Raw genomic sequence first — 22,268 nt, 5'->3', positions numbered from 1 at the left:
AGAAATGCCAACGACATGGCTTTGTAGGAAGCAGAGCCAAGGGGTGTCACTCAGGAGCTGTGCCCTGCTCTCAGGGCCCCTGGTACCACTGTACAGTGGGATTGTGGTCTGTGACAAAGCCAGAGGGCAGGGCCGGAGTGTGGAAAATCTTTGAGATGAGAGATCCTTCTTCCATGTAGAATCTGATTCATTTAAATTGCAACTCATGAGGTCTCTCTGTTCAGTCCCATGAATACCAGGTCGGGGTGGGCAGTCCGTTGGACCAGGGGTCTTCCTTGGGCAGAGAGAGCCTTGTCGGGCTATCCCAGGCTTGTCAGGAACGTTCTCTTTCTGGGCTGAGGCGGGAAGTTCAGGACCCGAACCGATCAGGCCAGAGGCTGTAGCCATAGCCTCTCTCCCAGACACCTCAGCCCCAGCCTCCCTACAAGAAGGAGCTTGGTAATCCACAGGAGAAGAGGTCCAGGGCAGGACCACAACACAGCTGGAATCCAAAGGCACAGAATGGCAGCGTAAACCAACCACAGGGGGGTGGGGCACACGAGCAGCAAGATACCATCACCTGGGGAAGGAGCTGACCCCTCACAGCCTGTTCATTGAAGACAAGTACCCCAAGGAGTTATCCCTGGATGTGAAGTCAGAATACTTACAGGCATTTTTGGACATGTAATGGCCACCTGGTCATCATCATTTCCTCAGGAGTTTGTTTTCAAACACCCCCACATCACAGCCAGACTTCCTCACACTCTCATGAGAGTTGGGAAAGAGGTTTTTCTGTTGTGATGAGGACCCTGACAACCAGTGGTTTCAACAACAGGTACAGCTTTTCCATCTGTCACTCAACAGCATGTGTAAAATCCACGCCAGGGAGCCAGGCATCTTTCCACTCCTTCCCTTCCCAGAAATGACTAAGCAGTGGTACAAGTCACTTCTCCTCACACCGCCCAGGCCAGCACTGTCACATGGCTATACCTAGCTGCAAGGGAACCTGGGAAATGTAGTCCTTGGGTAGGTTGCCAGCCATTAATAGGTAGAGGAGAGAATGGATATTACAGGACAGCGGACAATCTCCACTCTACCTTCTTGTTCCCAAACTAGGAATTAGAAAATTTTCTTAAAGTTTGAGAATAATATACCTCAGAGGGTTGAGGCCACAAAACTACTATCATCTTCCTATTTTTATTTTTATTTTTTAAAATATATTTTATAGATTTTTTATAGAGAGGAAGGGAGAGGGATAGAGAGCTAGAAACATCGATGAGAGAGAAACATCGATCAGCTGCCTCTTGCACACCTCCTACTGGGGATGTGCCCGCAACCAAGGTACATGTCCTTGACCGGAATCGAACCTGGGACCTTTCAGTCCGCAGGCCAACGCTCTATCCACTGAGCCAAACCAGTTAGGGCCATCTTCCTATTTTTAGAAAAATTCTGGAATTGTCTTAATTCAAAACTCCAAAGGACACTTAGATAAAAGCTGCTCAAAACAGCTCTCCAAGTCCCTTGGAATTAATGAAATGAAGTCCGAGCATCCTAGCACAAGAGTGAGAGACTGCTGCGTTAGGAAGGGAGTGCACCCAATGGGGAAAGAGTGAAAACAGGAAGCACCACTTTCTGGCGTGTGGGGTGAGGTATGACACTCCTGTTGAGGTGACTGGACTCAAAGCATTCTTTGACATGTCCAGACGTGTCTGTTTGTCTGGCTGTACTGTAGGCGGGACTGATTATTCGGCGGGGCTAAATGAGCCCAACGTAAGTAATCCTGAGGAGTTTAATGTGCTTAGATTTATTACCATAAAGAAGAAAAAAAAAAGCAAGCAGGCCAAAACTTCAAGGTCAATTATCAGCATGAGCCTGGAAACAAGAAGAGATGGTTTGGACACTTTGACTTCAACCACCAAATTCAAAACCCCTCCCTTTCATGACCCAGGCTTGGGAGTCGGTGAATCCATCCTTGTCCAGGCCAGAGTTCCAGCCCACTCCTTTCTCCTCAGCCCATGCTCCTAGATCTGGAAACAAAGCTTTTACATTTATTTATTCTTTAAAAGAAAATCAGACTTATCTTTGGATTTCGCCCTTGTCTTACTCATGTGCTCAAGCTGCAACTCCTTGCAGATGTCTGCAGCCCGTGCTGAACGCTCCCGCCCCGGTCTCGTCCCTGCTTTAGCTTCCTGCTTGTTTTTATCCCCTCATCTTTGTGGCTTACTGTGGTATTGCTGACAACACTAGAAAATCTTGTTTTACTCCCTGAACCAGTATCTTCTTCGAAAAATGTTAGTTACAAAACACTGAGTAAAGTCTTAAAGGCATTTCCCCCCCCTTAAAGCCGAAAAGGCAATTTGCTGAGATGGCCCTGCCTTTATACAAATTGTTCCTGATTATGAAATAAATGCTCCTTTTAGCAACCTGGAAAGTCCCGAGGTAAATCCAGAAGGAAACAGACCTTCTCCCGAGCTCCGCCCTCAGGGAAACCAGTGGCACCAGGCTGGGAATCTATGAGTTTCTCTGAGAAAGGGCAGGGATAGGTTGTATGAGGCCTCATCACAGACCTCCCAGGAGAACGCCACCGGCCACCTGGCTGCAGGTGCAAAGGCTCCTTCCCGTCTTTGAACACCAGGCCTGCCCTGCGCATCCCTCTCCGAACACTTCTAACTTGGGGCACATGTTTACTCAGGTGTCTGCTCCCCCTTCCGGAGTGGGAGGGGCTCCCTGAGGTGGTGACTATGTCTCATTCACCTTCGAATCCAGGGCTGAACCCAAGGTAGTTGGTCAGTTCCAAAAGCCGATGACTTCTAGGTTCCCAACGCTCAAAGGCCATGACGAGTCACAACAAGATTTCAGTACGTCCTCAGGTCAGCTGAGCAGGTGGGGAAGCGGCTGCTCTGATCACCAGAGGCTTAGGGCAATTGGGCAACGAAACGTCTGGGCAAGAACGTTGTGACCAAAGAAGCTGGCGCCTCTGTCTGAAGCCCCTCTTACAGGTGGCTTTGCCCGTCACATACAAAGACAGGCAGCCATGTAGCACTTTGGTCTTAGGCATGATGAGCTATGGGAATGAGAAGGGCTACTAGAAGCTTCATCAGACAGAGTCCCCAAATATGAGACTTTATGGTACCAATTTCATTGCCTAAAAACAGGAAAGCAAAGAGCATAGGCTATGACACCTTGTGGCCACCCTTTCAGCAAATTGAGCTTTTCAAATAGGAGTTGGACAGGAAGAAGCTCTGGAAGGGTTCTTCCAAAACGGATGCTTGGCCTGTCAGCAGACTCCGGGCCTCGAAAATCCGACGTCTCAACTAAATGTCGATGTGCCACCTCCCCACTCTCCCCAGGTCTCCAGGGAAGGCGGAAGCCAGCATCAGTGGTCCCGTCTAATGTCTCTTAGATGAGGATTTTCCTGTTCACATTACCCTAGAGTCCCTTGGACAGCTGTAGTCTTCGTCTCTCCCAGCTACTGGGCCGATCCTATTTTTTCTTGTTAAGTTAAAAAATTTCAATTAGCCCTAGCCGGTTTGGCTCAGTGAATAGAGCGTCGGCCTGCGAACTGAAAGGTCCCGGGTTCGATTTCGGTCAAGGGCATATGCCCGGGTTGTGGGCTCTATCCCCAGTGGGGGACTTGCAGGAGGCAGCCAATCCATGATTCTCTCTCATCATGGATATTTCTATCTCACTCTTCCTTCCTTTCTGAAATCAATAAAAATTTATAAAACAAAAAATTTCCAATTCTAATTCAACCAGGTATATTTCAGCATATTCATAAAGGGTAAAGAAAAGACTTCTAAAATATGATGTCTACTGGAGGATTAGAAAAAAACTTTTGACTATGGAAAATTTTAAATATATAGAGTAGAACGAACCTCCACATGTCAAGTGTAAACAATTACCAATCCATAGTCTTATCTGCACTCCCACTCCACACACAAGCCAGGCTATTCTGGAGCAAAGTGTAAATATCATATTACTTTATCCTTAAATATTTCAGTGCGAGTCTCTCAAAGACAAAGCCTCTTTAAATAAAAATAATCACAATACCATTATCACGCCTAAAGAAATGAACAATAAATCCTTCCTCTCAAATATTTAGTCATGTTCACATTTCCCAAACGGTCTCATAATTGTATTTGAATGGTGGTTTGTTTGAACAGGGAGCTGAGGGCCCGTTTTGCTTTGACAGTGATTATGTTGTAACAGACAGAGAGGGGCTGAAAGACCAAATGTGTGGGACACTTTGATGGTCTTAACTAGAAGTCATTAGGTGGTCCTTCCAGCCAGTAGTCACGCAGTCAGCCTCATAAAGTCTTCAAAACACACATCCACGTTATAACATGTTTTCTTTCTGAAGTGCAAGACAACTGTTAAAATTTTTCTCTATATTGAAATATTTTGAACACACTATACACACAGGTTTGGTGGTATGGTAACCACAATCAATTTCTACTCTGGGTTTGATTCTATGCACACCATCCCCCATCTGTTCATTGTACTCCTAACTTGGTTTAGGTGGCTGGTTAGCCCACTGAATGAAGGAAACAGGGGACAGTATTAATCTTGGTGAACGTGAGGTTCAGTGACGACAGCATGCAGAAATCACAAGCTACAATGACTCAAGCTCTTTCTTTTCCCTATCGTGTCAGGACAGCTTTCAGGCTAAACACCTCATTTTATTACCGCTTCTAGCAAGGGAAGGCCACAAGGAAGCACGTGTCCAGACCATGACTGCTAAAGAGGAAGCAGCAAAAGAAGCTGGTGTTACCAGGAGACACTGTATTCCCAGATGCTGTCAGAAAGACAACAAAAGACAGAAGGAAAACATTGGAGTGTGAATATCCGACACCTTGATAAGCCTCAAGGAATTGATCCAAGATGGTGTCAAAGCGTGTGATACAAATGTAGGCCTGATGATTGACTTACGGTCAAGTCCCCCTCGAATGCTCTGAGGACAGAGCTGGGTGATAATAATGGGAAGAACAGCAGTCACTCTCAGCCCACGGAGCAATGCTCCGCAGCCGGCCTCGCTGCAGCTAACCCAGCTTCGCTCCGGGGTGGCTGGTCCCCACGCCAGAAAAGGGAGGAGCTTCCGTTGGGTTCCTTCGAACACCAGGGGCAGCTCAGCCTCAGGGCCCAGCGAGCCAGGAAGAGTGTGGCTCAGGTTGTGACCCAGCCAAGGAGCCCAAGGCTCAGGACGACCTGAAAGCCAGACAGCGGCTGCAGCTCTTCCTTGAGATTCATGGCACCGAGACCCATCCGAGGTGGGGCTTCCCAAAGGCTGCTGAGGGGCTCCTCTGCTTAGAAGGTTTACCACATCCTGAGTCGAAATGCTTTCCACGCTTAACCTCACAGCACCACCCGGTCCTTTATCGGGAACATTGGGAGCAGCTAGAATCAGGAACCACAGGGACACAGGCAAGAATGGCCACGGCTTGCAATCTGCTTTGGATTATCTCCCTGGAGCCAAGACCTCCAGCCTGGCCGGTCAGACGCCTGAGCACGCAAACCCCTGCTGTCTCCCGAGAGCAGCAGTTTTGTTCTGTGTGGAATAAGAGTCCAGAGACGTGCCAATTCCAGAAAGACATGTTCGCAAGCAACTGGAACATCATTGCTTTTGAGGCAATGGCAGACCCCAAAGGTCGCCCTGGCAGAGGCACCGGGATCCTCAGAAGGGCTCCCGGATGCGACTCCAGGAGAAAGCTACTGGGCTCCAAGGGGCCCTTCTTCCTCTTTTCTTAGCCTCTGTGGACGCAGAGGGCCTCCTCTTGCCAGCGGGAGCTTGGTCAGGGAGTTCTTAGCATGGGATTTGGGAAGTCTCCCTGTGCCAAACAAAGGCAGAGTGCTGACAGGAGGAGCCAGGACCCTGCCTGTGAACTTGGAGGTGAGCAGCGTGACTAGCAATGACCCCAGGCTACAGCTCCTGGCGGCCAATCTGCATCCCTCCCTTGCAAGAACAGGCAGGAAGGGCCTCAAGGAGCCCAAAGAAGCTTCCCTTCCTGGCCAATCCGAGGGCACAGTAAGCTATACACCAATGCTGATGGCCACCTCTGCCTGGGCCTTGCTGGTGTTCCACGTGGGTGAGGCCTATGGGCTTGGGGACGGGCTCTGGGCCCGTGGCCCCACTTCAGTAAGAGCAATTATACCACTTCACATACGAGGTTTATTTCTCAGGTTTGATGGGAACAAAGGACCTGAGTGTCTCCTGAGGAGAGGAGCTAACAGTGCGCGACTTTTTCTTGGTGTCGCATCCTGTCACGTCAGGATCCCTGGGACCAAGGAAGGCCAGGCCCGCTGAGGGAAGACGAGGAGACTGTTCTCTTCATCACGATGGCGACACCGGGGGGCCTGACAGGCCTTTCATCGGCCGTATTTGGAACAGCAATGGCAAATGAGGAGGCACGGGGCACCCCTCGCCACTCACCTGAGGGACACGGACAAGATCCTCTCCATCTCGATTCTCCGCTTCAGCACTTCCTTCACTTGCCCTTTGTCTGGGCCCTGTTTGACCTTTTCTCGGCCAATTAGGTACAAGCACTTCGGAGTAAGAATCAAGTCGCGCTTTATGCCCTGGAAGGAGAGGCGCTTTCAGAAGGGGGTAGGCACGCCAGAGGGACAGCTGTCCAGAGAGTGGGCACCTGCTACCCCATGAGGGGGAGCTGCCTTGGGTAGTGAATGGGAACACTATTAATAATTATTAGGCTGATATATATGACATTAATGATATCTGACTCTGGACTCTCTAAAATGGCAAACTCCTCTGGATCCACCTAAGGTATCGGATAACAGGTATAAAGGGACAGTTGTGGGCAAACCAACACATAAGGAGACCCTGCCAGTTATCTGCTACAGAACATTTCTCAAACAGGGATCCCTCAAGTGTCTGCATATGTATTGTTTGAGTCCATGACATTTTTACTTTTGAAAATGGATAAATTTTGCCCTAATCGGTTTGCCTCAGTGGATAGAGCGTCGGCCTGCGGACTGAAGGGTCCCGGGTTCGATTCCAGTCAAGGGCACATGCCTGGGTTGTGAGCTTGATCCCCAGTAGGGGACGTGCAGGCGGCAGCCAGTCAATGATTCTCTCTCATCATTGATGTTTCTATCTCTCTCTCCCTTCTACTCTGAAATCAATAAAAATATATAAAAAAGAAAATGGGTAATTTTTCATTTCAATGATAATCTTTAAAAATTGAATATGAGGCTCTGGCTGGGTAGCTCAGTTGGTTAGAGCATCATCCTGATACGCTAAGGTTGATGGTCAATCTCCAGCCAGGGCACAAATAAGAAGCAATCAATGAATGCATCAATAAGTGGAACAACAAATTAATGGTCTTCCCCCTCCCCTCTAAAGAGTCAATAAAAATATTTTAAAAATCAAATATGAACAGATTTTGGAATATGTGGGCCACTGACCACCTTATACCCAAACACCACTGACAGACACGCGTACTCAAGCTTATTCTCATGTTGGCTGCCGGAACAGCTGGCACCACACTCGGGGTGTAAGAAATGATTTGGTTTCAGCAAAACAACATCATTCTTCTTATTAATACTGTTATTTAATTTTTTTCCTGGCTGAAAACCAAATAAATAAATAAATAAATAAAAAAGCTCTTAATGGATCATGAACTACAGTGGCTTCAGATTTCACTTTTAGGGCCAAGATTTTACTAGGCAAAAAAAAAGTGCCTAAGGGACTAGGTTAAAACGTCAGCTGTCCCTCCAGTGGCCCCGAGAACACCTTGCTAGTCATTCCCTGGGGAAGATGAGTAAGAGCACTGCAATACTGCCTGACATTCTGAACCTTTGGGCCCAACGATTCCATTCCTATTAATTTTCTCTGAAAGCATCAGCAGATAGATGCACAAAGATATGCATGCAAGGATGCTCACTGAACCTTTTTTTAATGATAGTAAAAAAAAAAAAAGAATAGATTAATGAGAAATTGGTTAAAAATGTAGTATCTGCTGAGTGGAATATTATGCAGCTAAACAAAATAATCTATACAGTATTGATATGTCTATAATATGGAAAGTTCTCCCTGGCATATTTAAACAAACAAACAAACAAACAAAACAACAAAAAAATTACCCAGAAAAATAAACCAGCATGTAATGTAGATCTCATTTTTATAAAATGAAATATGCAGAAATATGTCTATATAAAAAAGTTCTAAAGGATACACACAAAATGTTAACACTGTTTCTGGATCTAGGTAGCTATTTTTCTTTTGGTTTCTCTGTATTTTCTAAATGTTTCTACAACGAGCATGTTCTGTTTTGGTAATAAGAAAAGCAAAATGAGGAGTTAGTTTTACAACTAAGGAATCCGCTTGGTGACTCTGGGGCGGGCAGCCAGCGTGTACCTTGAACCTCCTGTCGTACTTGGTCACTGTGTCTGCAAAATCGATCTTCTCCCTCTTGCCCACGAACTGCTGGAGTTCTGGGTGCTCCTCCATCCCGATGTAATCCCCGATGAAGTTCCTGTTGATGCTGTTTCTCCTCCTCTCCTTCTTGTTCAGCAGGAGGTCTGAGGCTGCAAGTCCATGAAGGCAGAGAAGGGAGGAGGGTCAGGCCCCCGGAAAAAGGAGGGAAATACACTGAGAAACTCTGAAGGGATGCAAGATTTTTCACACACGACATATGACATGCAAAGGACAATAAACTTGTAACTTTCATCTAAGCTCAAACTTATTCTTGAGGTTTGTCAAACGCACGAAACAAAATGACGGAAATACCTTCTTCCCTCATTTGGACGTATTTCTTCCGGGCCGCGAACTTCCTCCAGGATTTCTGTATCACTCGAGCATACCCATCATACTTCCTCTCTCTCATTTCCTCCAGAAGAAATAGCTGTGGACATGAAGAAGACAAATGGGAGCCAGTTCAGAAGACCCGAGTGTCACTTTCGTTTGGTTATTTCAGGGACACGTGGTTTAGTCCACGCCACACATGGCAAGCAGCGCCTCACACTCAGGCACAAAGGCGAAGAAATGACTGGTATCAAGCACTGTTCTACCCACTTCAATCTGTAATTTCATTTACTGCCCCTGAACAATCCTGTCCTCTGTTTAACATTAGTTTCCACTTCATAGATAAGAAAATTAATACACAGCAAGACTAACTTGTTCTAAGTCCCCAGCCTAGCAAGTAGAAGGATCAGAATTCAAAACCAGATCCCCCTCAAAGTCCACTATTCCCATTTTCCTCTCAAATAAACATAACTTCAATCACACACACACACACACACACACACACACACACACACAAGAAATGACTGGTAGGGGATGTTGTTTAACTTTTATCTACACATATATATATTTTTTACCAACAAAAAAGGAAAATAGTTGGATCTGAGTGTATCCAGTGGGACCTTAATAATGGTATCTAATCTAATAATAGACAAATATGCAAATTGACCGCACCTTCGCTACACCTAAGCCACGTCCACCAGCCAAGCCACGCCCACCAACCAATCAGGACGAGTATGCAAATTGCCCCAACAAAGATGGCGGCTAATTTGCATATCAAGACAGTGTCGAAAGAAGCCAAGAGCTGCAGAAGGGGAGTAAAGCTTCGAAGAAGCAAGCAAGCCGGGGGGGGGGGCTGGAGGAGAAGGCGGGGCTGGCGGCAAGGGCGGAGCGGAGGCGGGGCTGGGGCCGAAGGGAAAAGCAGGCAGGCTGGAGGAGAAGGCGGGGCCGGTGACAAGGGCGGGGTGGAGGCGGGGCCGGGGCCGAAGGGAAACGCGGGCGGGCTGGAGGAGAAGGCGGGGCCGGTGACAAGGGCGGGGCGGAGGCGGGGCCGGGGGCGAAGGGAAACGCGGGCGGGCCGGAGGAGAAGGCGGGGCCGGGGACAAGGGCGGGGCGGAGGCGGGGCCGGGGGCGAAGGGAAACGCGGGCGGGCCGGAGGAGAAGGCGGGGCCGGTGACAAGGGCGGGGCGGAGGCGGGGCCGGGGGCGAAGGGAAACGCGGGCGGGCCAGAGGAGAAGGCGAGGCGGGCGGCAAGGGCAGGGCGGAGGCGGGGCCGGGGGCGAAGGGAAACGCGGGCGGGCCAGAGGAGAAGGCGAGGCGGGCGGCAAGGGCGGGGCGGAGGCGGGGCCGGGGGCGAAGGGAAAAGCAGGCGGGCTGGAGGAGAAGGCGAGGCGGGCGGCAAGGGAGGAACGGAGGCGGGGTAGAGTGCAGCAGGAAATCCCATTGCAGGAATTTTCCTGCAACGGGAAAGCTAGTCTAATCTAATAATAGACAAATATGCAAATTGACCATACCTCTGACACACCCACAAGCCACGCCCACCATCCAATCAGAGCGAGTATGCAAATTAACCCAAACCAAGATGGCTACAGCCACAGAGAGCAAGGTTTCCTAGGTAACAGAGGAAGCCAAGCTTTCTGCCAGCCGTTGCAGGCCTAAGCCTCCACTCAAGCTACAAAGTTTCAATTATAGAAGGTAAACAAATTCAAACAAATGGGCAGAATGGAGCTTGAGAGAGCAGGCCATGGTTGCCGCCGGCAACAGGGGAAGCAAAGCTTTCCGCACATCCTGGCTGGGCCCACCCGCTCAAGGCAACAAAGTTTCAATTATAACCCCAACACAAATCGCTGCGGGCCTCGGAGGGAGCCCGAGGCTTGGCTCTGCTCCAGGCTACAAAGTTTCAATTGTAGAAGGAAAATAAATTCCAGATACCAGGGCCTCTGCTTGCATTGCCAGGGGGCGTGGCCCGCCTGCAAACCACCACAGGCCACTCGCTCAGGCCGCCCCACACCCCAAGGGAACCCCACCCTGATCAGGGACACCCTTCAGGGCAAACCAGCTGGCCCCCACCCCTGCACCAGGCCTCTATCCTATCTAATAAAAGAGTACTATGCAGATTGATCATCACTGCAACACACAATATAGCTGCCCCCATGTGGTCAAAGATCCTGCCCCCATGTGGACACAAGATGGCCACCACAAGATGGCCAGCAGGACAGGGCAGTTGGGAGGCACCCGGCCTGCAAGGGAGGGCAGTTGAGAAGTACCAGGCCTGCAAGGGAGGGCAGTTGGAGGTGATCAACCCTGCAGGAGAGGGCAGTTAGGGGTAACCAGGCCGGCAGAGGAGGGAAGTTGGGGGCAAACAGGCTGGCAGCAGAGTGGTTAGGGGGTGATCAGGCTGGCAGGCAGAAGCGGTTAGGGGCAATCAGGAAGGCAGGCAGGCGAGCAGTTGGGAGCCAGCAGTTGGGAGCCAGGGATCGGGCCTAAACAGGCAGTCGGACATCCCTTGAGGGGTCCCAGATTGGAGAGGGTACAGGCTGGGCTGAGGGACAACTCCCCTCCGTGAACGAATTTCGTGCACCGGGCCTCTAGTCTGCTCATAATCTCTGTGAGAGTCAAATGAACGCTTCAGAATTTCTCCACTTATTCCCCACCGTGATCCAAAGAGGATTGAATGAGTTGGTGGAGGCTGCTGGTTCGTGTTGCAGACAGTCTCTTAACAGAACGTCCCGGCTTTACCAGGACCCGAGTTTGTGCTGCTGTGGAAGGAGGACTGCCCTGCACTCAGTTCCCAGGAGGGAGTTCTCCCAGGAGCCCCGGGGCAGAGGACAGTCACCATGGTGATGAGAGCAGGGCGGATGATGTGCTGGCTGGGACCTGGATTCACAGGAGGAACCGAGGCTGTTTTGTTTAAGGGCCCATATCAGACACTGGCAGGTCTTGAGACTCAGGCCATGTTAACAATGAATACTGACTGTTGCACCCCACTCAGTGGAGCTCTGGAATAATGAAGACGATAACAATGAGCTATGATGGACGCGTGCCTGCTGTAGGTCAGGGATCATTCTAGACGCTTTATATGCCTTTTTTTTTTTTTTTTCATTCAACCCCTCCACAACTGCACGAGCCACCTGTTTCTATGATCTCCATTTTACAGATGCGGACACTGGAACGCAGGCTGGCTCGGGCTGGAAAGTGCACCCAAGGCCCTCCGGCTCTGCCAGGCTCTTCCTCCCTTTGACACAGAAGTCCTTCTCTACAAATCCGCATTTATTCCACTCATAAAATGGTGGGAAACTTTTGCATTCACCTAGGAAGTGGCTCATGTGACTCTCTAGGAAAAATAATAAAATGCACCAATAAAAACCCAAAGTAAAAGAGGATGCACGGCCCTGACCGGTTTGGCTCAGTGGATAGAGCGTTGGCCTGCGAACTCAAGGGTCCCGGGTTCGATTCCGGTCAAGGGCATGTACCTGGGTTGCGGGCACATCCCCAGTGGGAGGTGTGTAGGAGGCAGCTGATCGATGTTTCTCTCTCATCGATGTTTCTAACTCTCTATCCCTCCCCCTTCCTCTCTGTAAAAAATCAATAAAATCTATTTAAAAAAAAATAAATAAATAAATAAAACCTCTGACTCTCAGTCCCTGGGTGCTGGAGCCATTTAAAAAAAAAAAAAAAAAGAGGATGCACGATCATTGCAAAAGTGTTCCAGAAGTAAACAAGCCTCCTTGGTTTGAAGGCAGCTGGGCTTGATTTGTTGTCTCTGTTTATCTGGGTCTATACGCAGGAGCCACATCTACCCCCTCCTGTCACTCAACCTCCCCTCCCCACAGCCCCAGCTGTGCAGCAGCAACAACATCTCCAAGGAAAACTTCCAAGGGCGGGGCCGCTTCACCTGCAGCCTACAGGGCCACATACAGCAGGCGGAGAAGCATCTTCTAGAAACAAAAGGGACGACATGGTTTCCATGGACAGAAGGTTTACAACACGGGCCTGCGGTTGCCTGTTGTAAGAATATCCGTTGGTGTTTCTTATCCTGTGTGCTGGGTTTTTGTGTAAGTCTTGATTTCTTCTTTCCCAGAACTATTCTGGGAGCGCCAGAGAAAATACACTGTGACTCAGAAAGGATGGGGAGGCAACCAGTTCCCAACTTCCAATAGACTATTTCAAAGATTAGCTGGGTTTTAGGTTCTTTTCAAAGGCCGCGTGGGTTCGAAGTCAGGGAAGTTGGAGAAAAAGAGAGAGAGAGAGAAAACAAAAACAGAAACCCCCAATCGCAGACACATGTAACAAATGGGCTATTTCGTCGATTCAGCACATTCACTGTACAAGGCAAGGCAAAAAAAATCACAAAGTGGATTTTTAAAAACCAATATTTTGTACCAGCATTTGCAATGTTAGGGCTAACTGGGCAGATGAGTGGTGGGGAGGAGAGTGGTGGTGATGGAATATGTGTGTGTGTGTGTGTGTGTGTGTGTGTGTGTGTCTGTGTGTGTGCGCGCGCGCACGAGCGTGAAAAGATGGGAAAAGAAGAGTCAAGTGGTGATAATAAAGCAATTGGGAGGAAGGCAAGGACAAGGAAAACCAAAAATAAATCTTGATTTTGGAACGAAAACCCCAAAGCTCCACTGAATCAGAAAAAAAAAAAAAAAAAGAGTATGCAAAATATTGAGGCTGTTTTAATTATATGTGAAACTTTAACAAGTGGAAAAAGTAAAAGCGGGCATGAGCCAACAGAGGGGTTCTGCATTGTACTGATCAATCACCCCGTCCCGTTTTAGAAAGAACAGGAACCGCTCTGCGGGTTGCCTAATGGTGCATGACACAACGTTTTCATTTTATATTTGGAAATGAAGTCGCTGTGAAGCTACAAATAACTCAGAGTGGAAAATGCTACCACAAACTTTTCATAAAAGGGCTCTATTGATGTGTGCCATTTATTTATTTAATACCTTTCTGGTTCATAAGGCCATTCACTCACAGCTCTTATCATTTGTGGGTGTCAGGCTGGTCCTCGGGGGCAGGCGGAACAGCAGCCGGGGCCCCTCTTCCAAAGGGAAGAAAACGCGCCGCCAGACCAGGACTTGACTGAAGTCACGTGTTCCCATTATTACCAGCACTGCGAGTCCTCGTGTTCTCAACACGGCAAGTTTCCCTTCGACTGAATGATTAACTTTGCCAAGTTCACCACAGCCCCCTGAAATGCAGTCATGTGACTGTTCTAGGAACCTCGAGAAATGTTGATGCCAAACCTGGTTAGTTCCAGCAGGTTCTCCAAAGTAAAAAGCAATGCTCCATTCCACAGCCCAGCGCTCACCGGGCAGAACGGAGGGCTCTGCTCAACTGAGAAGAATCTCTTATGGATACTTATTGGGCTCCCAGTGACCGCACCCTCACCAGGAAAGATAAAGAAGTTTGTGAATTGCAAAACGGTTTGAATTCCTTACAGGCAAATATTGATTTTCTATAGACCCGGAGATTTCTCCTCCTACCCATTCGTCTCCTCACCGTCCTGTCAGGCTCCCTCCTGGTCTTCAAGAGGCAGTCTGGGAATTCTCATCCCCAAGCCCTGCTCCGCCTTCTAGGAGGAAGCCTGGGCCTGTTTGCTGTCAACCCCGGTGAGGAGGTGGGTTTAGCTAAGCCTCCGTGGTGGGACAAAGAAGCCCCTTTTAGCTCAGACACTGTTGGACGCGATAAACCACGAGTGGGCACCTGCCATGAGCTGCTTTCTATGCGAGGCCCTGAGGACACAACGGCATACAGAGCAGGCAGGAGCCCTGGCCTCAAGGGGATGCCCATCGAGGGCGGGAGAGGGACACTAAGTAAGAAAAGAAACTGACACGATGGTAAGTTCCTGTACGTGTTGAGTGCTCTGAAGGCTGTGAGGGAGCAGGGGTGTGGGGATGACCCATCTTAGACCGGGAGCGGAGGAAAACCTTGGAGGGGACTACGTCAGGGCGTGAGCCCAAGGACGGGAAAAGGAAGCCCGCCGTGCGGTGGGAGGGTCGGCGCGCACTCACAGACTCGGGCGCTTTGATGAACACCTTGCTCCTCCCGAGCTGGAACTGGTCGCTGTCCATGTTGACGGACTGCAGCAGGTGGAGGACACCTTGCTTCTCGTCCCCTCTCCACGAGGGCCAGGTGGCTTTGGTCAGAATGGCATACCTGTGAGGATAATCGGGAGAGGAGGATCAGGCCCGGACTGCGCGGCCCCCCAAAGGCACCTGGTGTTGCTGGGTCCAGGCGATCCATTCACCACCGTTTAAGGCTTCGGGATGGATCTCGACAGCTGCGAAGTCCACTGGGTCTGGGATGCGTCCTCCTCCCTCCCTATCTGGCCATTTTCATGATAATACCCTGCTGAAAATCTACTTTTCCTTTCCTTTCTCTCCCTCCCCCCTCCCCTCCCCTCCTCTCCCTCCCTCTCTCCCTTCTTTCTTTTTCTTTCTCTCTCTCTCTAATATATTTCTTTATTGATTTCAGAGAGGAAGGGAGAAGGAAAGACAGAAACATCCATGATGAGAGAGAATCATTGATTGGCTGCCTCTTTCACGCCCCCCTCGAAACCCGGGCATGTGCCCTTGGCCGGAATCAAACCCGGGACCCTTCAGTCTGCAGGCCGACGCTCTATCCACTGAGCCATACCAGCTAGGGCTACTTTGCCTTTCTATCACCTTCTCAAGACAGCATTGCTGAAGGTCACCAATGGTACTCCTCAGGGAAAACCAAATGGTCTTTTCTCAATACAGATTCCCCCTGATTTCTTCAGAGCACCTGACAGTTGCTGCAGGGTTTTACAAAGTGCCCTCTAAGCAGCTGCTGCTGTTAAGATGTACTGCCTTTCATCTTTGGAGGTCTGTGCATCTTGAGTCTCCAGTCTCCTCTCTGCTCTCCCTTTGGCTCACATGTTCCTGGGAGGATGGCCCCTTCTTCGTGCTCGTGCAGCCATCTCCCTCCTCAGAGCCTCGGCCCTTGCTGTTCCCCCCACCAGCCGCGCTGTGCTCCAAACTCCTCCCATGGCCGCTCCTGCTCGGGGCAACTTCCTTTCAGCGACACTTCCAGAGAGGCCTTTTTGGGTGACCCACGCAGAAGCACCGCCTTGCTACTTTCTCTCAGATAAACCTTTTTCTTTCAGACCACGCATCATCATCTGCAACTACATTCATGCTTGTGCTTATCTGGCTCATGTGTGCCTCCTCCGTGAGGACCAGAGCTCCATGGCTCAGGCTGCACATCCGGCACCTCCCAGCGTGCCTGGCCCTCAGCCGTGACACTAACGTGAATGGCTCACAGGGCGCGCTCTGTGGACCAGGTGCTGTTCTTGGTACTTAAATGTATGATCTCATTCTATTCTTACAGCGACCTGATAGGTCGGTCTTTCCACTTGGCAGAGCAGGAAACCGGCAAATAGAGACTCGTCAAGGCTACTTAGTAGTAGGTGTCAGAGCTGGGATCTGAACCCCAACCCGTTTCTTTACTCAAGGCACTACATATAAACCACACACTGGTCGCTGTGTAAGTATTTCTTTTAAAGAGGAATATACCCTTCTACCTGTGTCTACGTTAGAAACATTAGACAGCCATACATGGGAGGCTGCCATAATAGAGGAGAGAGAAGCACATTGCAGGATGCCAAATACAGAAGGTACCAAAGACTTGAGGTGGAAAGAAGGAGGATGGAAGGAGAAATCAGGAGCACACAGGTGAGAAGGGGGAGGCGTGGTCTATAGGCAGGCATATCTAGAGTACAGCCAGTGGACGGGCCCCAGGCCTCTAGAAGCCAGTCCTTCCTTTGTCCCGAGAGGCGGCTACAGCATCATACTGATTTGTGGCATCCAAGGGAGAAGGGAATCTTAGTAAGAAGAGTGCCTGCCTTCAGGATCCAGGGCTCCCTAAGAGGACCGACCAGGAGTTATCACACCCTTAGAACCAGCTGATTGGGAATAAGGTGACTCTAGGGACCCTCGCTGCTCCTCCCAAATATTCACATCTTGCCCGAGAGTGTCATAAATTTCCTGGGAAGCAAATCCTCCTATTCCATAATTAAACACAAAAAGCTTAAAAGTGAGAATGCCTTGTTAAAGCCACGCATGAGCACAAATACATTCCACATGTGGTGTACTGAAGTCAATTAAACAAACGAAGCCACATGTAAATGACTGACAGCAGAGCCTTTCTAGATGCCATGGGGGGACCTGGTAGAAAAGAGGCAAAGTACCCCAACTCTAAATGGCCGAGGGAGAGAAGTCCATGCTGAGGACAGGTGAGAAAGAAAAAACCAGACCTCCAGGACGACAGGTTTCTAAGTGCAATTTTGCCTGGATTGTCAAATAAAAACTATAAACGAAAGTGTCTTTATTGTACAACTGCAAATAGATAGCTCCTTGCAATTCACATACCCTTCCCGGCCCCCTCCCCCATTAAAATGATGCTATATTTCTCACTTGATTTTTTATAGTAAGGAGCTCGTTCTGCAGAGACTCCTTTTTCCCAGCAAGGCCTCCTAACAGTTTGGGTCTGGGTAAGACATGACTATACCCCGAACCCCTGTGCCGGTCCCCTTTGCTTTTATAATGCAGCCTCCCCATTTCCTTTTCCTTCCACTGGAGAGACCAGGGCATGCAATTCGGGTACAATTGTTCTTACTAAGTAAGTACACCCAGCTCACTTGTTTATTCCAGGATACACCATGGGAAGGGGTTGTACATGGCAATGGTGCGTGCACTGCCGAATTGGTGCCTGTGATAATATTGGGAGAGATGAACATAACAGCTTACATTCCTCTTATCAAATATTTTCAGTTTAAGACTCAAATATGGCAACATTTCATTTCAAGGCCTTTGCACCAGTTGTTCTATCCGCCTGGAATTCTCTTCCTGCCTTCAGAGACGGGCAGGCTCCTTGTTACCTCTCAGATGACCAGCCCAATGTTTCCTCCACAGAGGAAATGCGGCCCAGAGCCCAGGGACCTCTCGCTGCTGGCACTTGGGGTTAAGAGAGTTTCTGGCTCCCCAAGGATACAAAAATCCTGGCAGCCAGAGGGAGGCTCTCTCCACTTCATGCTTTTCTGAGCTTCCTCTTCTTTCTTCTCTCTTGCCCATGACATGGAATGCCGCTGCTCATAAGCATCCTTTTTCCAAACCCACATTCCGAGGGGCTGGGTCAAGGTCATGGGTAGTATGTATGTGGTGCTATAAGGTAAATTCTGCAGATCTTCTACATTTCTATCACGTTTTTCTTCCTAAGAATCAGAATCCACATTTAGGCTTATTTCTTCCAAAGTATTTTCTGAGGATTTATAAATACTTTCCCAAACTGAGACTCAAAGTGCCTGCCATTTCTCACAGCTTTTTTTTTTTTTTAAATATGTTTTTATTGATTTCTGAGAGGAAGGGAGAGGGAGAGAGAGATAGAAACATCAACGATGAGAGAGAATCATGGATTCGCTGTCTCCTGCACGCCCACACTGGGGATCAAGCTCACAACCTGGGCATGTCCCTGACTAGGAATCAAACCATGAACCGTGACCTTCTGGTTCCTAAGTTGACGCTCAACCACTGAACCACACCGGCCAGGCTTTTGTTTTGTTTTTTAAATATATTTTTTGTTGTTGATAGTATTACAGCTTTTTGACACTTTCTAAAGGCACGAGAGTTGTATTAGACAAGTGGTAAATAGGAATCTTCCCTCTACTGCTTAAAACAGAGAAGGACTTATTTCAAGAGCACATGGCCCAGTGGTGGGAAAATTAAGGCATTACTAGCCTCCAATTCTCAGTCAAGAGGGCTATATTTGATCAATATAAAGGATCCCCCCCGCCCCCCCAACAAGATAATGAACACACACACAAAGCCCCTGTTTCATTGATTTTTTGGAGAAATTGTGTAAGAGTTTATTTGAGCCAAACTGACGACATATGCCGGGGAGCAAGATCTCAAATGCTCCCTGTTTCCTCTTTTTTAAGCTCTAGGTAGTGTCTAAACCACTGGTCTGTTTAGACCCGTGGGCTTCCTTCCCAGGGTGTATCATGCATGCACATGTGGATAGTTGTGCTGGGTATTAACGCATCCTTTCCCTTTAGTTACTTTCTGTTTCTCAGTGGGCAGCCTTTCTGTGGACACCTAGAAAATAACACTATACACAAAGCCTTTTCTCTCAGTCACGGAGAGAGTGACGGTATGAGATGATTCACAGAGGATCACATGTTGAGACAGTCACTGGCAGACTCTGTTATGACCAGGATCCCAGACTCACACATCTAATGGAAAACTGCACTGTCTCTGCCCATTGACATATATGGCCTTCTTTTTTGAGTGGGAGACTAAGAATGTACTTTTTAAAAATATATATATATTTTATTGATTTTTTTACAGAGAGGAAGGGAGAGGGATAGAGAGTTAAAAACATCGATGAGAGAGAAACATCAATCAGCTGCCTCCTGCACACTCCCTACTGGGTATGTGCCCGCAACCAAGGTACATGCCCTTGACTGGCATCGAACCTGGGACCCTTGAGTCCGCAGGCCGATGCTCTATCCACTGAGCCAAACCAGTTAGGGCAAGAATGTATTTTTTATTGAAAAATAAATTTCCTTCCAAATGTTATTATCCTCCTAGTCTTCTCAAATCACACGAGGTATGACATCAAAAAAGCCTGCTTTTCACAAGTCAGGGCCGTCCATTTGTCTCTTCTAAGGGAAAAGCCCACAGCAGAAGAGCTAAGAAGGGAGGCACCTAGCAGAGGATCATCTCAATGTCCACTGTGTGTGAGCTGCAGAGGAACGTGCCAGGCATGGATCCACAAAGCTAGCATGGCACCTGAGAGAGGTCGGGATCTTATAACCAAGGGGGTCAGGTCACAGCTCGCTTCAGGAGCTGCTGCCAACAGTAACACAGCCTGCTCAGGGCCCCCAGGCACCAGTGAGGACAGCGTGGATTTCCTGCTCGTCCCAGTGCTGAGCTCACAGCATTGCTTGTGGAAGTCAGGTTCGCTGGCTTGTTTGTTTGTTTGTTTTTACATATTTTGGAAGAAAGGAGGTCTTTCAGAATTGATTTCTCAAAAAAAAAGAAAAATCAAGGTTATCTGCTTAAAATATTTGATCATTTTGCAACTGTAATGCCAATCAGAGAGAATTTGCAAGGATCAAAGTTTTTAAGTACAGGAAAAACATTGGCGAATAAAATTATAAATATTTTGGAATTATTGTGGCAGGCTTTTCTGAATTAGGGAAAGATGGAGGAAACACTTTTCTTTCACTATTTTCTGCATTGAATTGTTTCCTCTTAATTGGAAAAGGGTATTTTGTAAAAATGCAGTTTGCAAAAATGTAAATGATTATATAAGCTATGGTTCTTAACTGGCTTTGCCCCCCACCCCCACCCTGGGACATTAGGTAATTGTCTGGATATATTTTTGGTTGTCACAACTCGGGGAAAAGGGTACAGGGGGGAGGGGGGAGCGGCAGGTGCACTACTGGCATCTAGTGGGTAGAGGCCAAGGAGGTTGCTAAACATCCCACAATGCACAGGATGGCCCTCACCATGAAGACTCCTCCAGCCCAAATGTCCGTAGCTGAGGTTGAGAAACTTCGGCCAAAGCTAGTGTTACCGATCTGGTTAAAAAGTCTTTCATAATCAACATCTCAGCTGTTTGCCAGCAAAGGGATGCTGCTATAACAATGCAAGAGCTCTACAAATTTATTTTCTCAGCTTCCTACATACTCCCTTTCATACAGCTCTGCTTACACAATAGGTGGAGTGGCCCCTTTGATTTATAGAGACGTGAGGGTGAATTTATTCCTAGTCTAATCCACCACCAAAATGATAAAAAGTTTGAGTGTGAGAGGACAGAGTCAATGAGGCTTTAGTGTATGAGATGACCTACCTTTTAGGTAAGCCTCTCCTGGCCTCCCACACCAATGACCTGCACAGATGACTGGTAGGGCAGCCACCCCAACCTCACGGCACAGGAAACAACAGCCCCGGAGGAAAATTACTTTGCTAGATGTGCTGGATTTCAAAGACAACTAAGCTCTACTTCAGCCTGACACCCTTTGTTACATGAAGTTTGAATTAAAAAATGTCTTTCACTCAGCCAGTGTTGCTCAGTGGTTGAACATCGACCTATGAACCAGGAGGTCATGGTTTGATTCCCGGTCTGGGCACATGCCCGGGTTTCGGGCAGATTCTCCCTCATCATTGATGTTTCTATCTCTCTCTCTCTCTCCCTTCCTCTCTGAAATTAAAAAATATATATATATTTAAAAACAAAACAAAACAGAAAACCCAAATTACGCTAACTGAAAGATGCCAGACACAAAGGACACATGTTGTATGACTCTATTTATATGCAATGCCCAGAATAGGCAAATCTACAGGGACAGAAAGCAGTGTCTCCTAATTGGGGGTTGATGACTAGGGAACTGGGACTTCTTTTTGGGGTGATGAAAATGTTCTAAAGTTAACTGGGGTGACGAAGGCACAACTCTGTATAGTAAAAGCCAGTGAATTGTATACTTTTAGTGGGTGAATTGCACGGTATGTGAATTATATCTCAATAAACCTATTTAAAACAAAGTCGCAGCTCATTACCTTTGCAGGAATTTTTTGAAGATGCGCCGATAGGCATAACCGGCTCTTCTCACTCGAATGTTTTCTTTCAGACCCAGGTATTCCACTTGGTGCTTTACCCTATAAAGGAGACAATGGAGGCAGGGCATCACTGAGTAATTCTTTCACCCGTTCTCCTACCCACCAGCCCCACAACCCCCACATCTAAGATGCAGGGAAACATACTACAAAGACTACAGCTTACAGTGTTCAAGTCTGAGCTGACCCTCAGGCTATAGAATATTAATTTAAAAATATTTTGTTATGAAATACAGCAATTACAGAAGAGACATTACATATCTATTTTAAAAGATAGTAAGACAAAAAGCCATATACCTATCACCCAGGTTGTGAACAAAGTATCTGTTTTTCAAAAGACTAAAGGAAAGAACTTGTATCAACCTTAAGTTTGATAGTGACTCTACAGGTAATGAGATTACCCTTCTAGGTTTTTAACATATGAGGCAAGATAGGGCATATAAAACTATTAATTTCAAATGTCTAAGTGAAAAATGTTCTAAAAAGTATGTAAATTATACTTTCAGTGCAGTTTTGTAATAGTCAAACGCTGGCAGTGTATTTGGGAAACGGGTGCCGGGTGGGACTAGATGGATGCTCTGACACAGGCCCCGTGCCCGTCTCTGCACCTGGAGTCTGCTTCAGTGGGCCTGGTGTGTCTGGGTGGTGCTCGAGCATGGGAATTGTGACCCCCTCCCACCCCAAACAGCAAAGTGTCCTGGAAGCCGAGGGACAGATCCTGGACACTAGCTTCTTCTTATTTTTTTAAAAAAATATATTTTATTGATTTTTTACAGAGAGGAAGGGAGAGGGATAGAGAGCTAGAAACATCGATGAGAGAGAAACATCGATTGGCTGCCTCCTGCACAACCCCCATTGGGGATGTGCCTACAACCAAGGTACATGCC

The 22,268-nt window shown here is 48.1% G+C and overlaps 1 protein-coding gene across 1 annotated transcript in view; it reads right to left on the bottom strand.

Moving 5' to 3' along the window:
• MYO1E (myosin IE) overlaps window positions 1-22,268 on the bottom strand; it is a 193,341-nt gene that overhangs the window by 25,186 nt on the left and 145,887 nt on the right. Inside the window, exons 18-22 of the mRNA XM_008139176.3 lie at window positions 21,325-21,423; window positions 14,755-14,899; window positions 8,723-8,837; window positions 8,351-8,520; window positions 6,407-6,552 (exon numbers count right to left, since the gene is read on the bottom strand). Of these exons, the coding sequence (XP_008137398.1) occupies window positions 6,407-6,552; window positions 8,351-8,520; window positions 8,723-8,837; window positions 14,755-14,899; window positions 21,325-21,423 (675 nt within the window). The remainder of the gene's footprint in view (window positions 1-6,406; window positions 6,553-8,350; window positions 8,521-8,722; window positions 8,838-14,754; window positions 14,900-21,324; window positions 21,424-22,268) is intronic.

This window comes from Eptesicus fuscus, chromosome 5 (genome assembly GCF_027574615.1).
Source record: "Eptesicus fuscus isolate TK198812 chromosome 5, DD_ASM_mEF_20220401, whole genome shotgun sequence".
NCBI lineage: Eukaryota > Metazoa > Chordata > Mammalia > Chiroptera > Vespertilionidae > Eptesicus > Eptesicus fuscus.
This window is presented reverse-complemented; position numbering and strand designations above follow the sequence as displayed.